At 42.6% G+C, this 23,936-nt stretch overlaps 1 protein-coding gene across 2 annotated transcripts in view; it reads left to right on the forward strand.

The window, feature by feature from the left end:
* Positions 1–15,751, forward strand: part of mthfsd (methenyltetrahydrofolate synthetase domain containing) — a 48,755-nt gene extending 33,004 nt beyond the window's left edge. For both annotated transcript variants that reach the window (XM_067997512.1, XM_067997513.1), the window contains exons 4-7: positions 4,234–4,324; positions 6,223–6,335; positions 13,362–13,487; positions 14,501–15,751. In XM_067997512.1, the coding sequence (XP_067853613.1) occupies positions 4,234–4,324; positions 6,223–6,335; positions 13,362–13,487; positions 14,501–15,043 (873 nt within the window). In that variant the 3' untranslated portion in view covers positions 15,044–15,751. The remainder of the gene's footprint in view (positions 1–4,233; positions 4,325–6,222; positions 6,336–13,361; positions 13,488–14,500) is intronic.
* Positions 15,752–23,936: the final 8,185 nt, after the last annotated feature.

Genomic DNA, 23,936 nt, shown 5'->3' on the forward strand with positions numbered 1-23,936 from the left:
GAAGAGCCCTGCAAATACACCTACACCCACTCTGCAGTGACACAATGGGTGGCATCAGTGGTGGGTCCTCATAGTGATACCCAGGAGCGGGCATTATTGCACAAACCAGACAGGATTCGCGAAGACATGGCAGTAGTGGTGCCAATATAATGTGTGATGTGAGTTGTTCTGAAATTCAATAGAAGTAACAACCATGACAAACCCTCAAACACCCTTGTGCATCCCCTTCATGCTCACGACACGTTTGCCTTACGCTGCCTACTGCACATATGTGATGCATGCCCTGTGGCTGCAGCACAGGTGGTGGCAGGTTGAGTGAGGCTGGCCGTGGGAGAGATGCATGAGAGGGTGAGTATGGGATAGAGCCATGAGATTGTATGAGGATTGGGTTGCGTGGTAGTGGCGGGGTGAGTACTCGCGAGGTGAGTAGGTGGTAAGATGAGGATGAGGTTTGAGTGGGTATGAGGGGTGATGTGACAGAGTAGTGTTGGCAGTGCCGAAGGAGATGTGGGGTGGGGGCAGTGATGTGGCAGACAGAGTGTAGGGGAAAGACTACGTGTACTCACTTTGGCTGACCTACTGAGGTCATTGGACCGCCTCCTGCACTGTGTGCAGGTGGGCGATATGTTGGTGGCGCAGGTGACCCCTTCTGCCACCTCGAGCCAGGCCTTCCTGGTGGCGGAGGCGGGCCGCTTCCTCCCGCCCGCCGGGTGGAAGATCTCTGTCCTCCCCCTCCTCCTCACCCCATGTATTGATACCTGGGGTGAGGCATCATTAAACGGGGAGCAGCTTTCCCCCTGGGCTGCTCCATGCAGTCATCTTTGCTATTGGTTGCAGCATCTGTCAGTGGAGGACTGCCCCTTTCAATAGAGCGCCTCCAGCTGACAGATCTTACTGCGCATGTGCAGCCCGCCTGACGCGCAGATCAGCAGCGGGGAACCCGGAGGAGCAGGTAAGTGGATCCAATTAGTGGTTTGCCTGCTACGATCGCGCGGGAAACCCACTAATTTCACCGGGCGCGTTACCCACGCGCCCGCTAGCCCATCCGCCGAGAACCCACAGCCCTGCTAAAATCGGGCCCAGTGACTTTGCTAAAGGCTGTGTCCCATGTTTTAAGTTGTAAAAGTGCTAGGTGCATTGAAGGCTGTCCATAGTTTGTAATTTGCGAGCGTCCGTGGTTTCAGGGTGCCTCTTGTATATAACAATAAGTTATTTGTCTCTCTCAATAAATGTCTTTTTTTGCAGGTGTCCATTTTTTGGGAGTGTCTGTTTATACAGGTTTCACTATATCTTCATTGGAAAGGGTTCAGAGTAATGTAACCAGGGTAATTCCAAACCCTGGGGAACTAAACTTAAGGTACTAACATAAGAACATAATAAATAGGAGCAGGAGTAGACCATACGGCCCCTTGAGCCTGCTCAGCCATTTAATCAGATCATGGCTGATCTTTGACCTCAACTCCACTTTCCCGCCCAATCCCCATATTCCTTGAATATATTCAATGACTCAGGATCCACAGCCCTCTGGGGTAGAGAATTCTAAAGATTCACAAAGTGAAGAAATTCCTCTTCATCTCAGTCTTGAATGGCCGACCCCTTATCCTACGACTATGCCCCCTAGTTCTAGGCTGTCGAGCCAGGGGAAACAATCTCTCTGCATCTACCCTGTCAAACCCCCTCTTTATCTTATATGTTTGAATGAGATCACCTCTCATTCTTCTAAACTCCAGAGAGTGTAGGCCCATTCTACTCAACCTCTCTTCATAGGACAACCCTCTCACCCCAGGAATTAATCTAGTGAACCTTTGTTGCACCGCCTTCAAGGCAAGTATATCCTTCCTTAGATAAGGAGACCAAAACTGTACGCAGTACTCCAGGTGAGGTCTCATTAAAGCCCTGTACAACTGTAGTAAGACTTCCTTACTCTTGTACTCCAACCCCCTTGCAATAAAGGCCAGCACGCCATTTGCTTTCCTAATTGCCTAATGCAATACGCAGTACTTTTACACTTACGAGTGCAGCTGACAGAAGGAGACTTTCATGGCCTGCATTATATGAGGTAAACAAGCCCAAAATGTGGGTCAACGATTCTGCTGCTTCGATAAGAGAGAAGCTTTTAGCGATGCAGAGCCCAACATGCCAGAGGAGACCAGATTCCCAGTCTAAATGTAAAAACAGGAGAGCCGTGAACAAATGTTGTTCTTCAGAAACTGGATGAGGTTCTGTGTGCTAATATAAACACTTTTATTTTAACTGAAAAAAGGCTATGGTGTCACATAAGGTGGCTATTTAGAATGTGAAAATGTGTCGATAAAGTTGTAGTAAATATGTTGGTTAATAATTTGGACAGTGAACATATAAGTACAAAATTCACAAGCCTTAATCAGGCGATTAGAAAAACTGACTTCTAGAGAAGCTGGTTAATTTGTGGTCAGTTGAGAGTTTTAAAAAGGAGCTAGATTGAGATGCATGGAGAATTAAAAAAAATAATATACAGTGTTTTTTTTGGAAATCTTACTTGATTCGTTTTGACTGGCCAGCAAATTTTGTTCCATAGTAAAATGTATGTTATTAACACTGCAATTTAATTTTGTTAAAAGTGATTGAATATATTTGTTGCTCAAATTGAAAGTGTTCAGTAGCTCCCTCTACATGGTCCAATCCAGTGTATCGGATTAGTCCTTCAAGTATTTTGTGGATCTTGAATGTGCTGCCCTTCTCTGTGTATCGCTTTGTGTATAATAGCATCAGATAATTTGCTTATTAAATAAAGAATTGGCTTGAAAATGTACCTCAGTACCGGTAATGCAAATGAAAAGAGCTTATTTTGGCCATTCTCAGCACAGTTAAGAGTTTTTGAAATATAAGTAAATAGTCATTCAGGAGTATTGTAAAGCGTGACACTGGCCATTGTGGAGTGATAGAATATGTCTATTAATTATGGATGTGGAAGTTCATTCATCCATCCAGAGAGATCCTCACAAACCCATATGTTTCTTAAATGATTCCAGGGTTTTTACCTCCACTACTCTTATCTGGAAGTTTATTCCACATATTTATCACTTTGTGTGAAGAAGAAGTTCCTGAAATCTGTTCTAAAAGTGCCCTTCTCTGGTTTGTATCTGTGTCTCCTTATTCTACTCCTGCAGTTTAAAGCACATTCCGGATTAACTTTTACTACACCCTTAACAATGTACCTCTAAGGTTACCTGTCGGACACCTCCTTTCTAGGCTGAAATGCCCCAAATTTCTCCAGTTGTTTCTCCCAACTCATACCTCTGGGGATTAGCCTCGCGGCTCTTCTCTGCATTGACTCCAGTTCTTGAAAGGGTCTCTTGTTTCTTGGCAACCAGAACTCGATGCAATATTCAAGGTGTGGCCTGACTACTTAGATTCTACTGCTTTGTTCAACATCCTATTAGCTTTGTTAATTTAATTGCCAGAATGCAATTGATAATGCTAACCATTATTTAATGATTAGCGCTCCATAATATTACGTTGGGTGCAGAATCTGTTTAGTGATTTTTTTCACCACTACTTTTAAAACAAAAGTCAAAATTCATGCCATTTAAAAAAAAAACATAGTTGGTTCTGCTCCCGGATCTAACCATGAGCGACCTGAGGACATCACGAGGGTGAAATTCAACTTCGGTAGCGGGCGCAAAACGGGCGGTACCGGATTAGCCGCCCATTGTACAACGCGCCCGATTTTCCTTTCTATTGACATCAACATTGGCATCCGATTGCTGCCGCCCATTTTGCACTCCCGCCAAAGTTGAATTTCACCCCCTGTGACTAGAAGTTCCTGCTGTCTGACCCCATTTAGCAGGCAATGGGTTTCACTAGCTCACCACCGTTTCGGTCACTATATGTAGTACAGAGGTAGGACAGGCTCGGTTGAGAGTATATTTTCCTAACCATTTGAAAATAGATCTGAAATGAAAAATAATTTTGTGGAACAACATCCTCAGGAGGTAAAGTAAGATTTATTTTTATTTTAAATGAAAAAGAAAGACCTGCATTTATATAGTGGCTTTCACAGCCTCAGGACGTCCCAAAGCGCTTTACATCCAATGAAGTACTTTTGAAGTGTAGTCACTGTTGATTATATAACATTTGTGATGTGCCAGGATATGTCACTTTAAACTTGTTTTCCCATTCAAATGTGGATGCTTGGCTGGTAAGCACGCCTCTTCTTCAGTGTGATATAAAACTTTCTTTTTTCCATCCCAGGGAGTGAGGGATTTCAGTGTACCTGTGGGACTTGATGCAGAAGTTCGTGTGGACCTGGTTGTGGTGGGTTCTGTGGCTGTATCAGAGAAAGGTAATAATTAGAAAATAAACTCCAAACAATAAGCACTTACCATTGTAATATTAAAAAGTAAGTAGAAATCTGAAACTGCTAAAGATTTTTAGCACCAGCATCAACATCAACAACTTGCATTTAAATAGCACCTTTAACGTAGTAAAACATCCCAAGGTGTTTCACAGTAGTGTTATCAAACAAAATTTAACACCGAGCCACATAAGGAGATTTTAGGACAGGTGACCAAAAGCTTAGTCAAAGAGGTAGGTTTTAAGGAGCTTTTAAAGGAGGAGAGAGAGGTAGAGAGGTTTAGGGAGGAAATTCCAGAGCTTAGGTACGATGCAGCTGAAGGCAGCACTGCCAATGGTGGAGCAATGAAAAACAGGGATGTGCAAGAGGCCAGAATTGGAGGAGCGCAAAGATCTCGGAGGGTTGTAGGGCTGGAGGAGGTTACAGAGATAGGGAAGGGCGAGGCCATGGAGGGATTTGAAAACAAGGATGAGAATTTTAAAATCAAGGCGTTGCCAAATTGGGAGCAAAGTAGGTCAGCGAGCACATGGTTGAACGGGACTTGGTGTAAGTTAGGATACGGGCAGCAGAGTTTTGGATGAGCTCAAGTTTATGGAGCAGATAATTAAAGCCTGATGGTTTCACATGATGCCAGGTTTTTAACTTTTCTGTTTCCTGATTTACACTTTCCCTTTATTTTTCTGAGGAGCCCTCCTCTCCATGCAAACTCTTTGGGAGGACTGGTTGAGATCTTAGACACAGGTCCATGATCTGAGTGTTCATACTGCCACTTGCTCGTACCTTCTCTCAGCCAGCAAGAACCGTGCTTCCACTTTGTCTGACTATTAATGAAACAGCTTTAGTCTTCTTCAGAGTGGCAAAAAAAATGCAATACAGTTGTGAACTCTAATTATTCAAGTATTCAGTACTGGGGGATAACAGCTAATTATTTTCAACCTTTCATGTGACAAAAGCCACAATGAAATCCTCACAGAACATAATGAGGTACAAAATAGTTTACATAAATTAAACATGTGGCCTATAATTTTAACTGCATCCAACAACTCTGCATTAAAATAAAAGCTTACAGGGTTTTAAAAATTGTATTCACAATAGTAGAAAGCAGTATGTGGGACATTTCTCTGGTTTGAAATATTTCATTATTATAAGTGACTGATTTTAAAAAGCGTGTTATTTTGAAAGTTATGCATCATTACTGTGAGTTTCTAATCACACTTAAAGGTCCACTTGGAATTGAAGTATCTTGCTGTGCTCATAACGTTAGGACTTCACCAGGTACTTCTCTTGTGTTCAGCACCAAAAGCCACTCCTATAAATGAACCCTCACTCCCCACTAACTGGAGTGTGATTTTATAGACACAGCATCAGGTGACTACTGTACATTTAAACTCAACCACCTGGTGCAGTAATCGAGATTTAAAATGCCGATGCCACATCTCAAATAGGTTTTAAAACATTTGGTTTTCATCTGCAGTCTGACCTGCAGTAAATCCAACATTTATTTCAAGAATGCATACCAATCACACTTTTTAGCCTTAAAGGGACACACACTTGCATTCTATTTTCCACATATAGTTTTCTTACCCTTATAAAACAATGCATCCTCTCACTGTGTGCAGCAAACATCAGAGGAAATATATTAATAATACTGTGAAGTATGCAGTGAACAAAATGTTAGAAATAGCCAGCATATTTTGTCATGTAAAAATAACTACATTTTTCTGTGGAAATTAAACAGTAAAGGGCTCACACCATCTATTTTACTTTTTGAGTTTTTTGACCTATTTTTTTAAAAAAAACAATGCAAATGTTCACTTCGCAATTGCCCATGTTTTTCTTTTGTCTGTAATACTGTTCTTTAAATATAATTTGTGTTTAACGTCAAGGCTGGAGAATTGGAAAAGGAGAGGGCTTTGCTGACTTGGAATACTCGATGATGGTATCGATGGGAGCTGTTGATGAGAACACAGTGGTTGTCACCACAGTGCACGACTGTCAGGTTCGTAGAAAGAAAGAAAGTACAAAGAAATGTGAATTGAAACACTGAGGTAGCGTGCTGCTCACAAAAAAAAATAGAATTAAAACCTTTTTGCTTTAGGAGTAATTCAGAACAAATATCTTTTCCTTATAAAAGTGAGCCTTGACATTAATGTAATGGGCAAACCCACTGTCTGCAACTTAAGCTCAGGGGTCTCAGATATAAAAATTCAAATAAGGGAATGTTTAAGCTTCTGCCGTGGGTTCTGTCAACTCTCCATTTTCTGACTTTTGCCTCTTTTTTTCAACTTCGCCCTGCTCATCAGCAGGACGCTTTACTGCATGTCCATCTGTATCATCTCCTTCCTCCTCAGCACCCTCTTCCTGTTCACCATCCTCCTCTTCACCTTCTCCCTGCAAAAATACAAAAATGATAGGCAGGAAAAGACCAGCTGGTCCATCAAATCTGCCCCACACTCATGATGCCTGGCTCAGGGCTAGACCCCTCCCCCCCCCCCCCCCCCCAGCCATGTAATCTCCTTGGAGAGGCAAGAAACCAGAAGGAAAAAACAGGGCCAATAAGGGGGGAAAATAATCTAGAAAATTCCTCTCCGGCCCCCTCAGGCGATCAAAACCAGTCCAGGATGTCACATTGATCAAGCGTATGTTGAATGTTAATTCAACATCAACAACAACTTGCATTTATATAATGCCTTTAACATAGTAAAACATCCCAAGGCGCTTCACAGGAGCGTTATCAAACAAAATTTGACACAGAGCCACATAAGGAGATATTTGTGCGAGTGACTGATAGCTTGGTCAAAGAGGTAGGTTTTAAAAGAAGAGAGAGAGGTAGAGAGCAGGAGAGGTTTAGGGAGGGAATTCCAGAGCTCAGGACCTAGGCAGTTGAAGGCCTAGCCAATGGTAGAGTGATTAAAATCGGGGATGCGCAAGAGGCCAGAATTGGAGGAGCGCAGAGAAGGGTTGTAGGACTGGAGGAGGTTACAGAGATAGGGAAGGGCGAGGCCATGGAGAAATTTGAAAACAAGGATGAGAATTTTAAAATCGAGGCGTTCCCGGACCGGGAGCCAGTATAGGTCAGCGAGCACAGGGGTAATGGGTGAATGGGACTTGGTGCGAATTAGCATATGGGCAGCAGAGTTTTGGATGAGCTCAAGTTTATGGAGACTGGAAGATGGGAGGCTGGCCAGGAGAACGTTGGAATAGTTAAGTCTCGAGGTAACAAAGGCATGGATGAGGGTTTCAGCAGCAGATGAGCTGAGGCAGGGGTGGAGACCGGCGATATTACGGAGGTGGAAGTAGGCGGTCTTGGTGATGGAGCGGATATGGGGTTGGAAGCTCATCGCAGGGTCAAACGGCCTGGTTCAGCCTCAGACTGTGGCCAGGGAGAAGGATGGAGTTGGTGGCTATGGAACGGAGTCTGTGGCGGGGACCAAAGACAATGGCTTCAGTCTTCCCAATATTTAGAAAATTTCTGCTCATCCAGTACTGGATGTCGGACAAGCAGTGTGAAGTGATCTCTACCCCAGTCAAGAACCGGTCGCTCCTCTTGAAGGCGTGCAGAGAGTCAGCACGCACCGCACCAGCTGGCAATGCATTCCAGAGAATCGCTACTCTCTGGGAAAGAAGAACCGCCTAACATTTAGCCTATTTCTACTTTTGCATAGTTTTAATGCACATCCCCTGGTCCTCCCCAACCTGTCAAACTGAAATAACCTCTCAATAGGCATGCAATCCAGTTGGACTAAAGCATGAATCAACCTTTGCACATAGGTATTGCTGAAAACCGTGTTGTGACTGAGGCCATCAATAGAATATTTTCTTTTCAACTAGGAAAAATAAATAAGAGCTACAGTAGAGGAAAAAGAAAACCGCAAATGGTGAAATCTGAAATAAAAACTGAAAATACTGCATGTGGACAGCAGGACGTTCTATTCTGTTGAAGGGTTATACCCGGAACATTAACTTGTCTTTCTCTTTCAGATGTTGATCAACCTGCCGTGCATTTCTAGCATTTTCAGTTTTTATTTTAAAGATTGAAAATATTTGGCTGGAGCCAGTCTGTAACTGAGTAGCACTGAGGATGTGTTTCTAGTTGAAGTCCTGGCAATGTCTGCGCTCACAGACTTCTGGGAGTAATGGGTCTCATTCTGAATTTTGGTACAAAATGTGTGTTGTAATCTTCACAGGTTCTATTCATGAGGTCCAGAAATGGAAAAAAAAACAAGTCTTCATTGCAAGGATTACAAAGCAGAATGATTTTATTATATTGATTAGATCGGATGAGGGACTTCAGTTATGTGGAGAGACTAGAGAAGCTGGGATTGTACTCCTTAGGGCAGACAGGGTTAAGGGGAAATTTAATAGAGGTGTTCAAAATTATGAGGGGTTTTGATATAGTACACAGGGAGAAACTGTTTCCACTGGCAAGAGGGTCAGTAACCAGAGGACCTAGATTTAAGATAAATGGTAAAAGATGAGGAGAATTTTTTTTATGCAGCGAATTGTTACGATCTGGAGTGCACTGCCTGATAGGGTGGTGGAAGCAGATTCAATAGTAATTTTCAAAAGGGAATTGGATATATACTTGAAAATGAAAAATTTGCAGGGCTATGGGGAAAGATCAGGGGAATGGGTCTAATTGGAAAACTCTGTCAACGAGCCAGCCCAGGCATCATGGGCTAAATGGCCTCCTTCTGTGCTGTATGATTCTATCCCAGTGGTAAGACTTTTTTTTAAAAAAATGTACCTCCTGTTTTGCTAGTCTGCGTTCCTTTTGCTCCAACTGACTCCTGTCTAATGGAACTGGGCAGAATTGTCATAATGCACAGATAGATGCAATATATAGCAGAGTACCTGAAAAGGCAATCATATTTTATTCAAATGTTAATCATCTTAACATTACTTGGCCTTATTGAAATGTCAATCAACACTAAGGCAATCTTGTCAATGGTAGCATTATTTTGTTCTGAGGCTAAAATCCTACTCCAGTACTTGAGCACATAATCTACATTGACACTCTAGTGCACAACCGAGGGACTGCTGTTCTTCGAATGAGCTGTTAAACCAAATGTTAAAGATCCCAGGGCACTTTTTGAAAAATAAGGAAGTTCTCCCAGTGTCCTGGCCAATGTTCTTCCCTCAACTAACACCACCAACAACAGATTAATTCATTTCATTGTTGTGTGTGGAATCTTGTATGTAAAATGGCTGCCGCATTTACCTCCATTACAGTCACTGTACTTCAAAGTACTTAATTATGTGAGGCACTTGAGTCTTTTGTTTTATTGGAATGGTAATTATGCCATCAAGCGTTAATACTATCAAAATTTAACGTTTATAATTACAGTAGGAAACAAAGCTTGCATTTCTATTGCACCTTTCACAACCTCAGGATGACTCAAGGCACTTCACAACCAATGAATTACTTTCGAAGTGTAGTCACTATTGTAATGTAGGAAATGTGGCAGCAAATTTGCGCACAGCAAGGTCCCACAAACAGCAGTGAGATAAATAACCAGATAATCTGTTTTAGCGACGTTGTTTGAGGGATAAATGTTGGTCAGGACACCAGGAGAACTCCCCCGCTCTTCTTTGAATAGTGCCGTGGGAGCTTTTACATCCACCTGAGTGGGCAGATAGGGCTAACGTGTCATCCAAAAGAGGAATGAAATCAAAGTTTTATGTAAAAATAAGATCAGCAGGTATGACTTTAAAATGGGGACTGAGTTACATCTGTGTGACCTGGTCCAATTATCCTTATCCTCCTAACCCTGCTTCAGCTGAAAACACACTTGGTCTTAACTCCCCGTGTGCAATGCCACAGGAGATCACCCAGTATTCATATGAATTTCCTCTGTCCACTGTTTAACTCTTTAAAGCGTCGGGTTTTTAAATGAACTCTTCAGTGCTCCTCTACAACAGCAACAGACTCACATATGGACACACATACACGCTTGGTACTTGTATCATATGGTGCAATTACAACCTCCATGGAATGAGAAATGGCCATCACGCCTGCTCCTTCTGCAGTCCCTGTACTATCTGCCCCCCGGGGGGTTCCAAGCTGTAGCCCCAGAATCACATGCAAGTCCCCATTTTGAGCCCTGGCCATCTCCTTAAAACCCAGACAGCCCAAGTCCTCTTGGTGTTTCTACTTATTCACTGTTTTTTCCTGTTTGAAGTGCCTGTACTATAGTATATTTAATAAACATTATTTAACAAAAGCATTATTTAACAATAACACTATTTAACAAGAACATTGACAGGCCATCATTGAGTATTTTCAAAAGAACTTTGTCCCTTCTGCTGACTTCCTTGTTATTGACTGCAAGCCAACATAAATCCATTTATGTGCTGTGCCGAAAGTCACCTTAAGAGTTAGAACACTTTCATTGATTCAGTTATACAGTCACAGTCTCTATAGCAAAGGAATGTGGGTTCATTCACGGCACTTTTACATATTTCCTATCATTTTCACTATCATCATAATCTGACATTGATTGTCTACTCAGCCAGTGTTATCCTTAGGATCGTTTCCCCAATCATCCAATTGAAAGTAGTATGTAGTTGACATTTCTTAGTCCAGATCCGCATACTAACCTACTGTCAAGAGCTCACTAATGGTGCTCTGGCAGCTCCATTTACCAATTATGACAATTTGTGTTAGTGTCAGGACACTATCGTCATTTGATATCAATTGTAAGTTCTGAATTACTGAAGCATTTGATGATCGTCTCTGGTTTGACCTGATCCCATGCTTTCTTAATCCAGTGAATGACATCATGGTCCGTAATGTACTTCAGGACATCCAAAGTATTATCACTTCTGTCAATCCTGGAAAGAAGTGATCACAACAGAAATATTCTGAAGACAACCTTCGCACACTTTGATCCAATAGCTGGAGTTTTGAAGTATAGTTTCTTGGAAAGAATTTGACTGTGACATTCTGAAGTTTAAGTGTCCTTTGCAGGGTGACAACCAGCAACAAGAACACGGAAGAGAGCTTAATGTTTCTATCTCAATCAAACTCCTTGAAACACTAATATAAATGTCACCAGTCGTCCATGCTTTTTTATTTGCAAAGTAGGTCATGAAAGCTCCTTTTGGAACCATTTCTGAAGCGGAAACGATCTATATTCCAATAACAGTAGGTCTTTTCCTACTGTTTTGCTTTCTTTTCTTCTGTCCATTTGCAATGTGTTTGTCACCTAGGCTTTTTGAGTGCACAGTACAGCACACCAGTTTCACCATAGTTGAAGTGATCACAAGGATCATAATCATTGACTATCAATAGCAATTTCTCTTTCTGTTCGTGCATAACCGTTACTGTTGCTGCTTTTTCGCCACTCGCAGTTATAGCAATTCTTAAAAGAAAATCTAACCAGCCATTGAAAGCTTTGCATTTGAAGTTTTCTACTCACTGAGCAAATATAAGGCCCTTTCTGATAGCAGTGGTTCTTGGGCTGAGCAAGGAAACATTTTCACACCAATTCATAAATGTTCTTGTCTGTCTATCGGAGCCTTAGTTTGCAATTATTTACCAGGTTTTCCTCCAACACTGAATGAATCTCATCTCTATTCAAGATTATCTGTTGGGTTTGTATCTGCCCACTTTTGAGAGGTTCTACAAGTTTACAGCTGCAGATTCCTCCATCCATAAATTCAATAACACAAGTGCGATGTCCAATTACTAACACACTCCACTAATTTAAATAGATTAAAAATTGGACAGGCTTTCTTAAGAGTATGTATTCCTCCCCGCCCGATTTATTCTGTGTTCATTGTGTCCAGACCATTGAATAACCCCAGGTGCAGGAATTGGAAAATCTGCTCCTGTGTTTCCTAAAATGTTATTTTGGAATTGTTTTTTTTTCTGCTGCTTAGTTACCAGCAGAGTATAGTGGTTCCAGGACAGGTGGAACTTTACTGAGCAACAAATACAGTTTACAGAACAAGAGCAGCCTCACAAAACGTGCACATTACAATACATCTTTCTACTCTCCCAAAATATTCTGCTTACTTACTAAACAAGAACAGTTAGTACTGTTTGCTTGTTTCTTACCCCAGCAGAGATCCAAGCTCTTCTTGCTTAGAAAGAAATAGGAATTTTGAACAGCTGAACATACTTGGTAGAATGCACTCAGTTCAACACAGACTGCACCTTCCTATGGTGCAGGTTGGCCCATTCAGGAGAAATCAGGTCAACTTCAGGCATAAAAAAAAGTATGGCCATAGCCCAGGTAGTTCCTATGGCCTTGGACAGACTGCAAGGAGATGAATGAACCAGGAGGTGGAATTGCACTGCACAGTATGAATAGATGGTGCTCGCAATAATCATTTTTGAACTGCTGCAGTTCAGATGGAAAAAGACTTTAGAAGTTGTATTTGGAATGACCATCTTGTGTATTCCCTCTAGGTGCTTAAGTGTTTGTAAGCATATAAAAGTAGCTGTGAAAGACGTGCATCTATGAGCATCTCAGTGGCTAGGGAGATATCTTTTAGTGGAGAGAAAAACCCAGTGGGAGGTGAAGGCTGAGGGCTGAAATGTAAGCCTCACTGCCCAGCATCAGAAGATGGTGCAAAAGCTACGGCTCCAATCAGGAAGCCAATCATGACAAGGTAAACATTTAAACATGGTTTTAAGTTCTAAATAAGTTTTAAAAAAATAAATACCTGGATGTATATTTACTCGAGGATAAGGCTGCTTTGCTCTGCTTTGCAGCTTTATCCTTGAATTTTTCCTTTAATTCATTCACTGCCAAAGGTGCCATTTGGCATCTCTCCCACTACAGTTCGCTGGCTCAGAAGATGCCAGAGGGTGCCGTCTTTGCAGCTATACAGAGTGAATGCCAGCAGTAGCAAGTGATCTCAGATTGGCAGGTTATATCATTAGTAAGATAACATGTTTAGTACTTAGTAGCACCTACTGACTATTGAATATTTTTCCATGAATTTTGTGACCAAGATTGTGAAGAAAATTTCAAGAGTTTTAACCAACTTCTGTATTTTTCATGTTTTTTTCCAGTTGCTTGACATCCCAGAAGAGCTAATGGACAACCACGATCTAACTGTAGATTATATCCTTACACCTAGTCAAGTGATCAAAACAGACTGCAAACACTTGAAACCTCAAGGAATTATATGGTCAAAGGTTACAATCCTTATTTTCTGCAAATCTGTTCTTTTTCTTTTGCTAGAAGAGAAGGTTCTTTCTTTTTGTCAAAATATTTTTTCTCCCCTTTCCATCTTTTAGGTCTCCCTGGACCACATACCATTCTCCACATAGATGACCCAGTTCCAAGCTAGCTGCTTTATAATCAGCCACTAAGAGTTGCAAGAGAACAGAGAGCCTCACTTTCATCCCCTCATACACATTTCTCTGTCCCTGTCTAAAAGGGAAGTGCCTGGCCTCCACTACCCACCCCATGAAAACATAGAATCATAGAAAGGTTACAGCACGGAAGGAGGTAATTCGGCCCATCAAGTCCATGTCAGCTCTATGCAAGAGCAATCCAGCTAGTTCCACTCCCCCGCCCTATCCCCGTAGCAATTTTTTTTCCTTTCAAGTACTTATCCAGTTCCCTTTTGAAGGCCGTGATTGAATCTGCCTCCACCAACCCCTCAGGTAGTGCATTCCAGATCCTAACCACTCGCTGTGTAAAAAAAAGTTTCTCCTCATGTCACCTTTGGTTCCAGAAGCAGCCTGCAACTTTTTTTTTGGAGGGGGACAATTTTTGTAGGGCCAGGAGGAGCAGGAACGTTTTTTCGTAGCCCCACAAAAATACTGTAGGCTGCTGCCAGCCACCTCCCTCCTTCCTTTTACTACTGACTTCATGCTGGGCTCACCCATGGAGCCCCTGGATTTCTCTCCCATCTTTTTTTTTCCCCTCCCCGGCCCCGGTGTGGTGAGCTGCTGGCTAGTACACATTGAGCTAGGTCAGCAGCTCGCCCAATTTATGCCGATAAGGTCCAAAGCTGAAAATGGTTTAGGCCTCCTGACGCTGGTTTTTGGCTGCTCCACTGACCTCTCACCTGTTTTGGGCAGAAATTAAAAACCACTGCCTTTCTGTCTCAAACAAAACCATACCTTGCTCACATTGAGCATCCTGTACCCACTCCTTCAGCTCTGCATTTTCCTTTCTTTTTCCCTTTTCTGTTGGATAGGTGGATTCAGAGATGATGGAAAAAATTCCAATCCTTAAAAACCTTCAATTCAGGGAAAAGAAAGCGGGCAAGGATGTCACGTTGAAGGATGAAAGGCTCACAGAGGGAAAAGACCTGCAGAAGTTATCGGACAAAAGGATGGGTGGAAACGCAACCAAGATTAAAAGTAATCCTATCGAAATTACCAGAAATAGTGAAGCAAGTGAAGAACAAACAGAATCTGACTGTAAAACGCAGCTTAATGCTCCAAGCAGAGTTACTGCAGTTTATATTGGTAATATACCTCATAGTATGAGAGTCAGTGAATTGAAGAGTATCTTGAGAGGTCACAATGCAGTTCCATTGCATCTGAACTGGCAGGGCGCCCAGCACAGGGCTTTTCTTGACTATAAGGATGAAGTAACTGCAGAAGAAGCTGTAACTTCCTTGGCTGGGCTGAGTATAAGTGGGAGTACAATTAGAGTTGAACTTGCCAAGAGTCAGAGAGGCAACAGATCTAGAAGTCAAACCACTGAAAAAGCGGGCAAACAACCATTGGCCTAATCACACACTAAAAACGTCAGCTTTGAACTCCATATATATAAAAATGTTCCAGAAGTACTGGTTATATCTAGATGTATAAAATACAATGGAGGCAGCTTATTTACAATTTGGCACTGCATTTATTGCCTTAAGTGGGCTTATAAGAACAGTTGCAAAGTAGAATTCCAACAGACTACTGTTGAATAACATCAAAGAACATGTATGCACATTGTGAGCAGTCAATGGAATTCGAAACTTTGTTCTACATGAACATTCAAAGAACTATTCTGACATGTGGTAAAGACAATATCTACAAGAGCCATCACTGTGGGACTCTCTGACAACATGTGGTCTCTGACATTACATATGATTCCCTCTATAATGAGGAAACCATATAAAGCACTCTGCAACAGGCTTTGTATGAATTCCCCAAACAGCTTTATAAAAAGCATCGAGTGAATATTAATGGAGCTGTGCTCGCAAAGTTGATTGACATGTAAGTGAACATAAACAATCCATTTATTTTTCGCTTTTGATAATGGTTGTGTCAAATTCTCTCCCTTTCAGACTGTTAACTTAATTAATTCCATATTGCCATGCACCCATGTTTTCTGCCTTGAGAATTAACAGTGGAAATCTGGTCCATCAGAACTTAATTGTAATAATGCTTGTTTCACACATTTTAAGTGGCCAACAGGCTTGTAACTAATTAAAGTTATCTAACAGGAAGCAGAGAGTTGGGATAAATGGTTCATTCTCGGACTGGCAACCAGTAGCCAGTGGTGTTCCACAGGGGTCGGTGCTGGGTCCCCAACTCTTTACAATCTATATTAACGATTTGGAGGAGGGGACTGAGTGTAACATATCAAAGTTTGCAGATGATACAAAGATGGGAGGGAAAGTAGAGAGTGAGGAGGACATAAAAAACCTACAAGGGGATATAGACGGGCTGGGTGAGTGGGCGGCGATTTGGCAGATGCAATACAATATTGGAAAATGTGAGGTTATGCACTTTGGCAGGAAAAATCAGAGAGCAAGCTATTATCTTAATGGCAAGAAACTGGAAAGTACTGCAGTACAAAGGGATCTGGGGGTCCCAGTGCAAGAAAATCAAAAAGTTAGTATGCAGGTGCAGCAGGTGATCAAGAAGGCCAACGGAATGTTGGCGTTTATTGCTAGGGGGATAGAATATAAAAACAGGGAGGTATTGCTGCAGTTATATAAGGTATTGGTGAGACCGCACCTGGAATACTGCATACAGTTTTGATCTCCATCCTTAAGAAAAGACATACTTGCTCTCGAGGCAGTACAAAGAAGGTTCACTCGGTTAATCCCGGGGATGAGGGGGCGGACATATGAGGAGAGGTTGAGTAGATTGGGACTCTACTCATTGGAGTTCAGAAGAATGAGACGTGATCTTATTGAAACATATAAGATTGTGAAGGGGCTTGATCGGGTGGATGCGGTAAGGATGTTCCCAAGGATGGGTGAAACTGGAACTAGGTGGCATAATCTTAGAATAAGGGGCTGCTCTTTCAAAACTAAGATGAGGAGAAACTTCTTCACTCAGAGGGTAGTAGGTCTGTGGAATTTGCTGCCCCAGGAAGCTGTGGAAGCTACATCATTGAATAAATTTAAAACAGAAATAGACAGTTTCCTAGAAGTAAAGGGAATTAGGGGTTATGGGGAGCGGGCAGGAAATTGGACATGAATTTAGATTTGAGGTTAGGATCAGATCAGCCATGATCTTATTGAATGGCGGAGCAGGCTCGAGGGGCCGATTGGCCTACTCCTGCTCCTATTTCTTATGTTCTTATGTTAAAGTAATGGGCCCGGGCCATTCAGCCAGCATAATTTCCAAGGCAACTGATCTCAGGAGAGACAGTGTGAAGCCTGTTTCACGGGCAAGGCCATGGTAGAGCTTGCTGATGTAATCCTGGAATGGAGGAGGGTCTTGCTGGTTCACTCAGGGTCACATCCACAAAGGCCTGATGCCAAAGTGTCAGGTGTATGCTGTGTCCATGATCCCTAATTGTGGACAGAGGTCGGGAAAAGTTTAATGACTGGAATTTTTTTTTTAAATAAGCCAATAGGAATACAATAAGGAAATGCCTAAAGTAAGACCATGAGCTCGATTTTTAAATGTCAGCGGGGGGGTTGGGTCAGTGGGCACGCGGGTAACCCGACTAATAAAATCCTACAGTTTCCCACGCGATCGCAAGTTAATTGGTGGCCCTTAATGCAGCTTCCGGGTTTGCCATCCGTAAGCTGCGCAGTGGGCGGACTGCGCACCCACATGACAGGCTGTCAGCTGGAACGGCTCTATTGAAAGGGCCATTACTCCAAAGGCTTTTGCTGCACCAAACACCAAAAACGAACAATGGAACAGCACAGGGGCAAGGCTGCTCCAAGATTTAATGATGCCTCACTGCAGCAGTTACTGGCCGGGGTGAGGAGGAGGAGGAAAGTCTTATACCCCGCGGACAAGAGGAAGTGCCCTGCCTCTGCCACCAAGAAGGCCTGGCTCGAGGTGGCAGAGGAGGTCACCAGCAGTAGCAACATTCCCCGCACCTGGATCCAGTGCAGGAAGCGCTTCAATGACCTAACTAGGTCAGCAAAAGTGAGTACACTTACTCATTCTCCTACATTCCGTCTTCCACATCACTGTTCCCCCCCCCCCCCCACCAACTCATTCTGCACTACTTCATCACATTACTCCTCACATCCATTTAAGGCTTATCTTCAACTTACCTGCACTTCCTCACCTCCCCATTTGTCACCCCATCACTACCACTCACCCCAGTCCTCATCCAATGTGATATCTCTGTCAATTCACCCTCTGATGCACCTCTTTCATGGTCAGCCTCACCCAAAGCAATGCATTCATCAGTTGGCCACTTCACCATCACTCACTCACATGTCTGTTCTTTCTCCCCTTCTAGGAGAAGAGAGCGCGAAATGCACACGAGAGGGCGAGGACTGGAGGGGGGCTACAATAAGCAGTGGTGCTCACAGACGTGGAGCAGGAGGCCCTGCAGATCAGCCGCACCCTCGAGTGCCTGTCCGTTGGGGACGCCGAGACTGGCACCCCACAAACGTCTGGTGAAGCAACTTTAACATTCATCACACACGATGTGAATTGATGTTAACAATGTTTGCCATTCTTCTACCGTATATTCATCAGCTCTTGCACTCAGAGTGGGACACGTGGTCACACTTGTCTGAGCACCTTTTGCTCATGCACTATTTTATAATACTGTATCTTGCATGTAATGTAGAAAAGCAACCGCATCATTCGTGATCGAGACCAATTCACTGATAAACTCCCAGTTCCTTTTTTTCCCGTTTTTTTTTTAAATACAAAATTTGTGCATTTTGTACATAAACTATAAATTTCAAATGTAAAGAATCTTACAACACCAGGTTATAGTCCAACAATTTTATTTGAAAATCACAAGCTTTCGGAGGCTTTCTCCTTCGTCAGGTGAACCCATTTGTCACCCCATCACTACCACTCACCCCAGTCCTCATCCAATGTGATATCTCTGTGTCATACTCACCCTCTGATGCACCTTTCACCTGACGAAGGAGAAAACCTCCGAAAGCTTGTGATTTTCAAATAAAATTGTTGGACTATAACCTGGTGTTGTAAGATTCTTTACATTTGTCAACCCCAGTCCATCACCGGCATCTCCACATTATAAATTTCAAATTCAGGGACTGCTTTTGAAATCAACCAATCAAACTTACATAAAATACTTACAATTGGAAAAAAAACATTTCATTTCTTAAATTTCCATTAATTGAAACCCTGATTTATTTTTTTTAAAGATTAGATATTAGTTGAACACCTCAGTATGCTCATCGCAACATGACACAAATGTGATGATGCTTAATATTGCCTTCTGCTCTCTTACAGGCCCTTCAACAACTGCAGTGACGGCAGAGGGTGATTTCTCAGAGGACCTGCCGGCATCTGAGGGTGCATCGTCACATCATAGCGAGCCATCCACCAGCGCAGATACTCACACCCCAGTGGGTCCTATTAGTGAGTTAGTTGGGTTGGCATCTGGTGAGTTACCACACACAAGTGAGCACAAGCAGACACTGGTGGCAGGGGCAGCTGTGGAGTCCGTGTCGGTGGGCACACTCCTCTCCAGGCTCTGCTCAGCTGGACGCAGATGCTGAACCCCGGGGGCCACCCTTTAAAAGGAGAATGATCGAGGGACAGCAGCACATTTGCGAGGTACTGGAACAGGTGCCAAGCGCACTCTCCACAATAGCGCAGAGGGTGGATGAGTCCAATTCCTGCATGACTGGAATGGTGGCACGGGTACAGGACGGAACCTCTGAGATAGTGTCGCAGGGACGTGAGCAACTGTTTGAGATAGTGTCACACGTAACTGCTGAAATGTCTGAGATAGTGTCACAGGGAAGTGCGGGAATGTCTGCGATGGAGAGAAGGCTAGCCTCCATTGAGCTTCAAGCATGGCTCAAAATAAGTCCATTCAGGCCCTAACAAGCGTCGCTCGGACTCGATGAACAACATTCTGCCGCCTTAAACAGGCAAACAGATACACTAGCACTGGCCTTACGAGGCATCACACGTGTCCTCCAATCTGTTGTCCATTAATGCCCTATGTATCCTCTGAGGTGGCCTAACAATTACTAGGATCCCCACCAACACCACCTCAATGAGCAATAAATGTGGCTCTGCCACATCTTGAGATTTTTTTGGGAAGGAAGAGTTTTACCAGATTAAAATAAACAATATTAAATGTTTGGTATAAAATGTTATGCAGTGCTTATCTTTCTAAAATGCTGATTAGTAATCATGTTGGTGATAGTTCATCGCAAGTGAACATTCCACTGACTTTGCACTCAGTGATGACGTTATCTCAGGATGCAGGACTAATGCTGGCCCATCTGCATTGCTCTTATATAGGGGTAGCTAGCCTTCGGCATCACTAGCAGTACATCAGGGTCTTTTACAGCCACCGTCCTATGGTACACCCTTGGGGTATACATGAGGGAACCACCAGAGCAGTCTAGGTAGCTTATTTGGACACATCAAAGATTTACTCAATTAGCTTCATGTTCCCAAGGTCACTGCAAGTGGATGTTTTGTTCCCTACCAGCCCATTACCTGCCCAACATCCAGGTAAATGTGCAGATCCTGTAGCCAAATGGATATCCCTTGTCACTATGCTCCAGTGATTCACTGCTGTCCTTCAGGGAAGGGAACCTGCCACGTCTACCTGGTCTGACATATATATATATATATATATATATGACTCCAGTCCACACTACATGGTTTGACACTTCATGCCCTCGGGGCAACTAGGGGAGGATGTCTGCTTTACAAAATAACAAAAAAAGGTGGACGAATACCCTCTGTTGGACTGCAGCTCAGGCAATAAACCAATAGACAGATTTATTGACTATTAAACAGCTAAATGACAGTACTCAATACAACCAGTATATTTACAAACTTTACTAATCTCATTGTCAAAAACAGCGAAGACATATCTCTTGTGTTAACCCTCAACATCAACTTGAATCACGATTCCTTTACTTGTGTGGCTAAACACTATCATGGAGTCACTGATTCACTCCTTATATCTATTGGCTTCAGGCTGTCTGCTGGCTAGGTGCCATTCAGCCAAGATATAGCTCTAAATTCTGTCGAAGATATCTCAGAACAAAGGAAATCGAAAACTGTTTCTCGTAACTACGTTGAGATTGTCAGCCATTCATTTGAATTAAATAGCTTGACCTCTTCCTGAGAAACCACTGATCTGTTCCAGCCACTTTGATTAACCTGTGGTTACAAGAAACTAAAGCTTAGAATTTATAGCACAAATGGAAGCCATTTAGCTCATCATGCCTATGCTAGCTAGCACAAACTCTTCAGTTAGAGCTATCTTTTCTAATTTCATTCACCTGCCCTTTCCCTCTTCTTCCTTTTCAATTACTTATCCAGCCTCTTTTAAATGATGTTTAGACTCTGCCTTAACAGTCACCTGTGGCAAACCATTCCATTTTTAATAACACTCTGTGTGTAAAAAAATGTCCTCTAACTCCCTGTGTGTTCTTTAGATAATCCTTAACCTAGAAGCCCCTTTTTACTGACTTGCCAACCAGTGGTAATAATCTTCCTCTTTTTGCCATTTCAAAACCTTTCATGAATTTTGAAAACCTCAATTAGATTCCTTCCTTAACCTTCTATGTTCTTGTGAAAAAGCCCCACTTTTCTGAGCCTTTTTTTAAAAAGTTAACTTCTCCTTTTCCTGGTATCACTATAGTGAAACCTTGCTATGATCTTTCCATAGCTCAAATATTCTTTCTATGATGTGGTGTACAGAACTGCAAACATGCTCCAACTAGGCCTAACCAATGTCTTGTGCAAATTCAACATCACTTCCTTGCTTTTATAAAACCCAGCAGCCTTTTCTACCTGCACTCTCACCTTTAAACACCTATACATCGATCCCTGTAGGGGTCTCAGTTTCTTTTCTCTGTTGACAATCATACCATGTCAGATATAGTTCCTTTCAGTGTTCCTTTTTCCAAAATATACTACCTCCTTTATACTGCACTGCATCTGCCACCTATCTACCCACTATCCTAACCTGTCTATAGCCTCCTGCAGTCTCTTGCATTCTCCCTCACCGTTTGCCATGTATCATAAGCAAACTATAATGACATTGTTCGTGTCTATGCCCGAGTTATTCATATAAATGGAAAACAAAACAGATCCCAGCACAGCTCTCTGCAGCCAACCCCATCTACATCCTGCCAATCCAAAAAAATATATACTTGCTCTTTTACTATATCTACTCTTTTAGGTCCCTAGCCATCCCTTTATCCTTGTGGCTAAATTCAGTGCAGATTGAGTCTGTGCTAAAAGGAGATTTATGCTATTATTGTAAAGGAAGGAGAGGTTAGAGATGTACAGGTAAGGGAGAGAGGAGAACATCAAAGAAAGTTAGTCAGGTAAGTGTGACAATCTGGAAAATCTGTCGCTTTAAGGGACTTTCCTTCCTTTACAACATCAAACTTCATATTAATTGTTCTCCACAGTTAGTATTGTCCATATAGCACCACTAGAGGGAAGCAAGCTACAGGGAAGAGAATGAGATGTTTACTATTCTGTCAAGGTTATTCAATGGACTCAATTTTGAAATGGTGGTGGGATGGCAGCAGCTGGAGCGGGGTGGGTGAAGGTGCAGGTGGCAAACCCGAATTAAAGAAAACTTACCCTTTCCGACGCGATCGCAATGTAATTGATGGTGATTAAAGTTGTTTCTGGGTTTCGTGCCTGGCAACCAGCCTGATTGACGGGAGCTGCAACACGAAGTGGAGGGGCGGGGGGGGGGGGGAGAGAAAGAGAGAGAGACATCATCCGGCGCTGGAACAGAGATTGGAGAGCGCTGAGGATGGATTGGGGGGGAGAGGGGGCGATCGGAGTGAGGGACTTTGGAGAGGCAGACATCGGGGGGAGAGAGGGACATCAGACCGGGGGATGCAGGCGACATGGTGAAAAGGTAGGTTTGTTTTGTTTTTTAACTTTGTGCAATGGTTTTTTTATTTAATTTTTTAAATTTTGTTTATTTTTGCCTGATCCGGCCCTTCAGAAGCCGAGGGAAAGCCACCCAGGTAAGTGTAAAATCATTTTAGCTATCTACTATGTCAGAAATAAAGTAATTGTAAACAATTTTACAACACCAAGTTATAGTCCAGCAATTTTATTTTAAATTCACAAGCTTTCGGAGGCTACCTCCTTCCTCAGGTGAACGAGGAAGGAGGTAGCCTGAGGAAGGAGGTAGCCTCCGAAAGCTTGTGAATTTAAAATAAAATTGCTGGACTATAACTTGGTGTTGCAAAATTGTTTACAATTGTCAACCCCAGTCCATCACCGGCATCTCCACATCAGAAATAAAGTACCTTAAGTAACTCAATGAGGTACATTTGGTTCTTTTAACTATCATCCCGCCAGCATTTATTGCTGGCGGGACTTCCACATTCGGGAAGCGCGCGTGCACACAGGCATGTCTGTGGGAAACCCGGAAGTCGGTGGGTTAGGGCCGGCTTTCTCATCCGTCGGGGATTTTCCCGATTTTCGCAGCCTTCCCGTCCCCAACACACCCGCAATTTGATTTGAAAATTGGGGCCATGAGGGATTCTGGTTTTTTTAAATATATATATTGCTTTTTGAAATCTGCATTAGCAAAAAAATTGAGTGACTCCAGGAAAAATATAATTTATCAGTCTTTTCATTCTAATAGTGTTTTCAGGAAATGTACAGGCTCCAGAGACTCTGTTAACATTATTACAGCTACATTGAATAGTAAAGGTTCTGGACACAAGATGCATAATGCAGTAGAAAAGAGGACCAATTCATCATCTTTTAGAGAACACTCATTTCTCACATGGAATCAAATCCAATAGGACTGATAAATGGTTAATCCAAGAAGGATCCAAAGCTTCCTCAACACCTCTGGATATAGAGTACTGATATGGATAACAATATCCCTTCTTGACCTTGTTAATTCCATTGGAGAGCATATTATCACCCTTTCCTACTCAAATGGAATGAGCTACATCTAAAGCGTGAGAAGCTCAGCAAGTCAGGCAGCATCTATGGAGAAAGAAACAGAGTTAATGTTTCAGGTCGAAGACGTTTTGTCAGAACTGGAAGATGTTAAATGGACTTAAGACAGAAGTGGGGAGAATTTAACATCTTCCTTTTAACATCTTCCAGTTCTGACAAAAGGTCTTCGACCTGAAACATTAACTCTATTTCTTTCTCCATAGATGCTGCCTGACTTGCTAAGCTTCTCCAGCATTTTCTGTTTTTATTTTCGATTTCCAGCATCCACAGTATTTTGCTTTTGAGCTAGATCTAAGCCTG

The sequence above is a fragment of the Heptranchias perlo genome, chromosome 16 (assembly GCF_035084215.1).
Source record: "Heptranchias perlo isolate sHepPer1 chromosome 16, sHepPer1.hap1, whole genome shotgun sequence".
In the NCBI taxonomy this organism is placed as follows: domain Eukaryota; kingdom Metazoa; phylum Chordata; class Chondrichthyes; order Hexanchiformes; family Hexanchidae; genus Heptranchias; species Heptranchias perlo.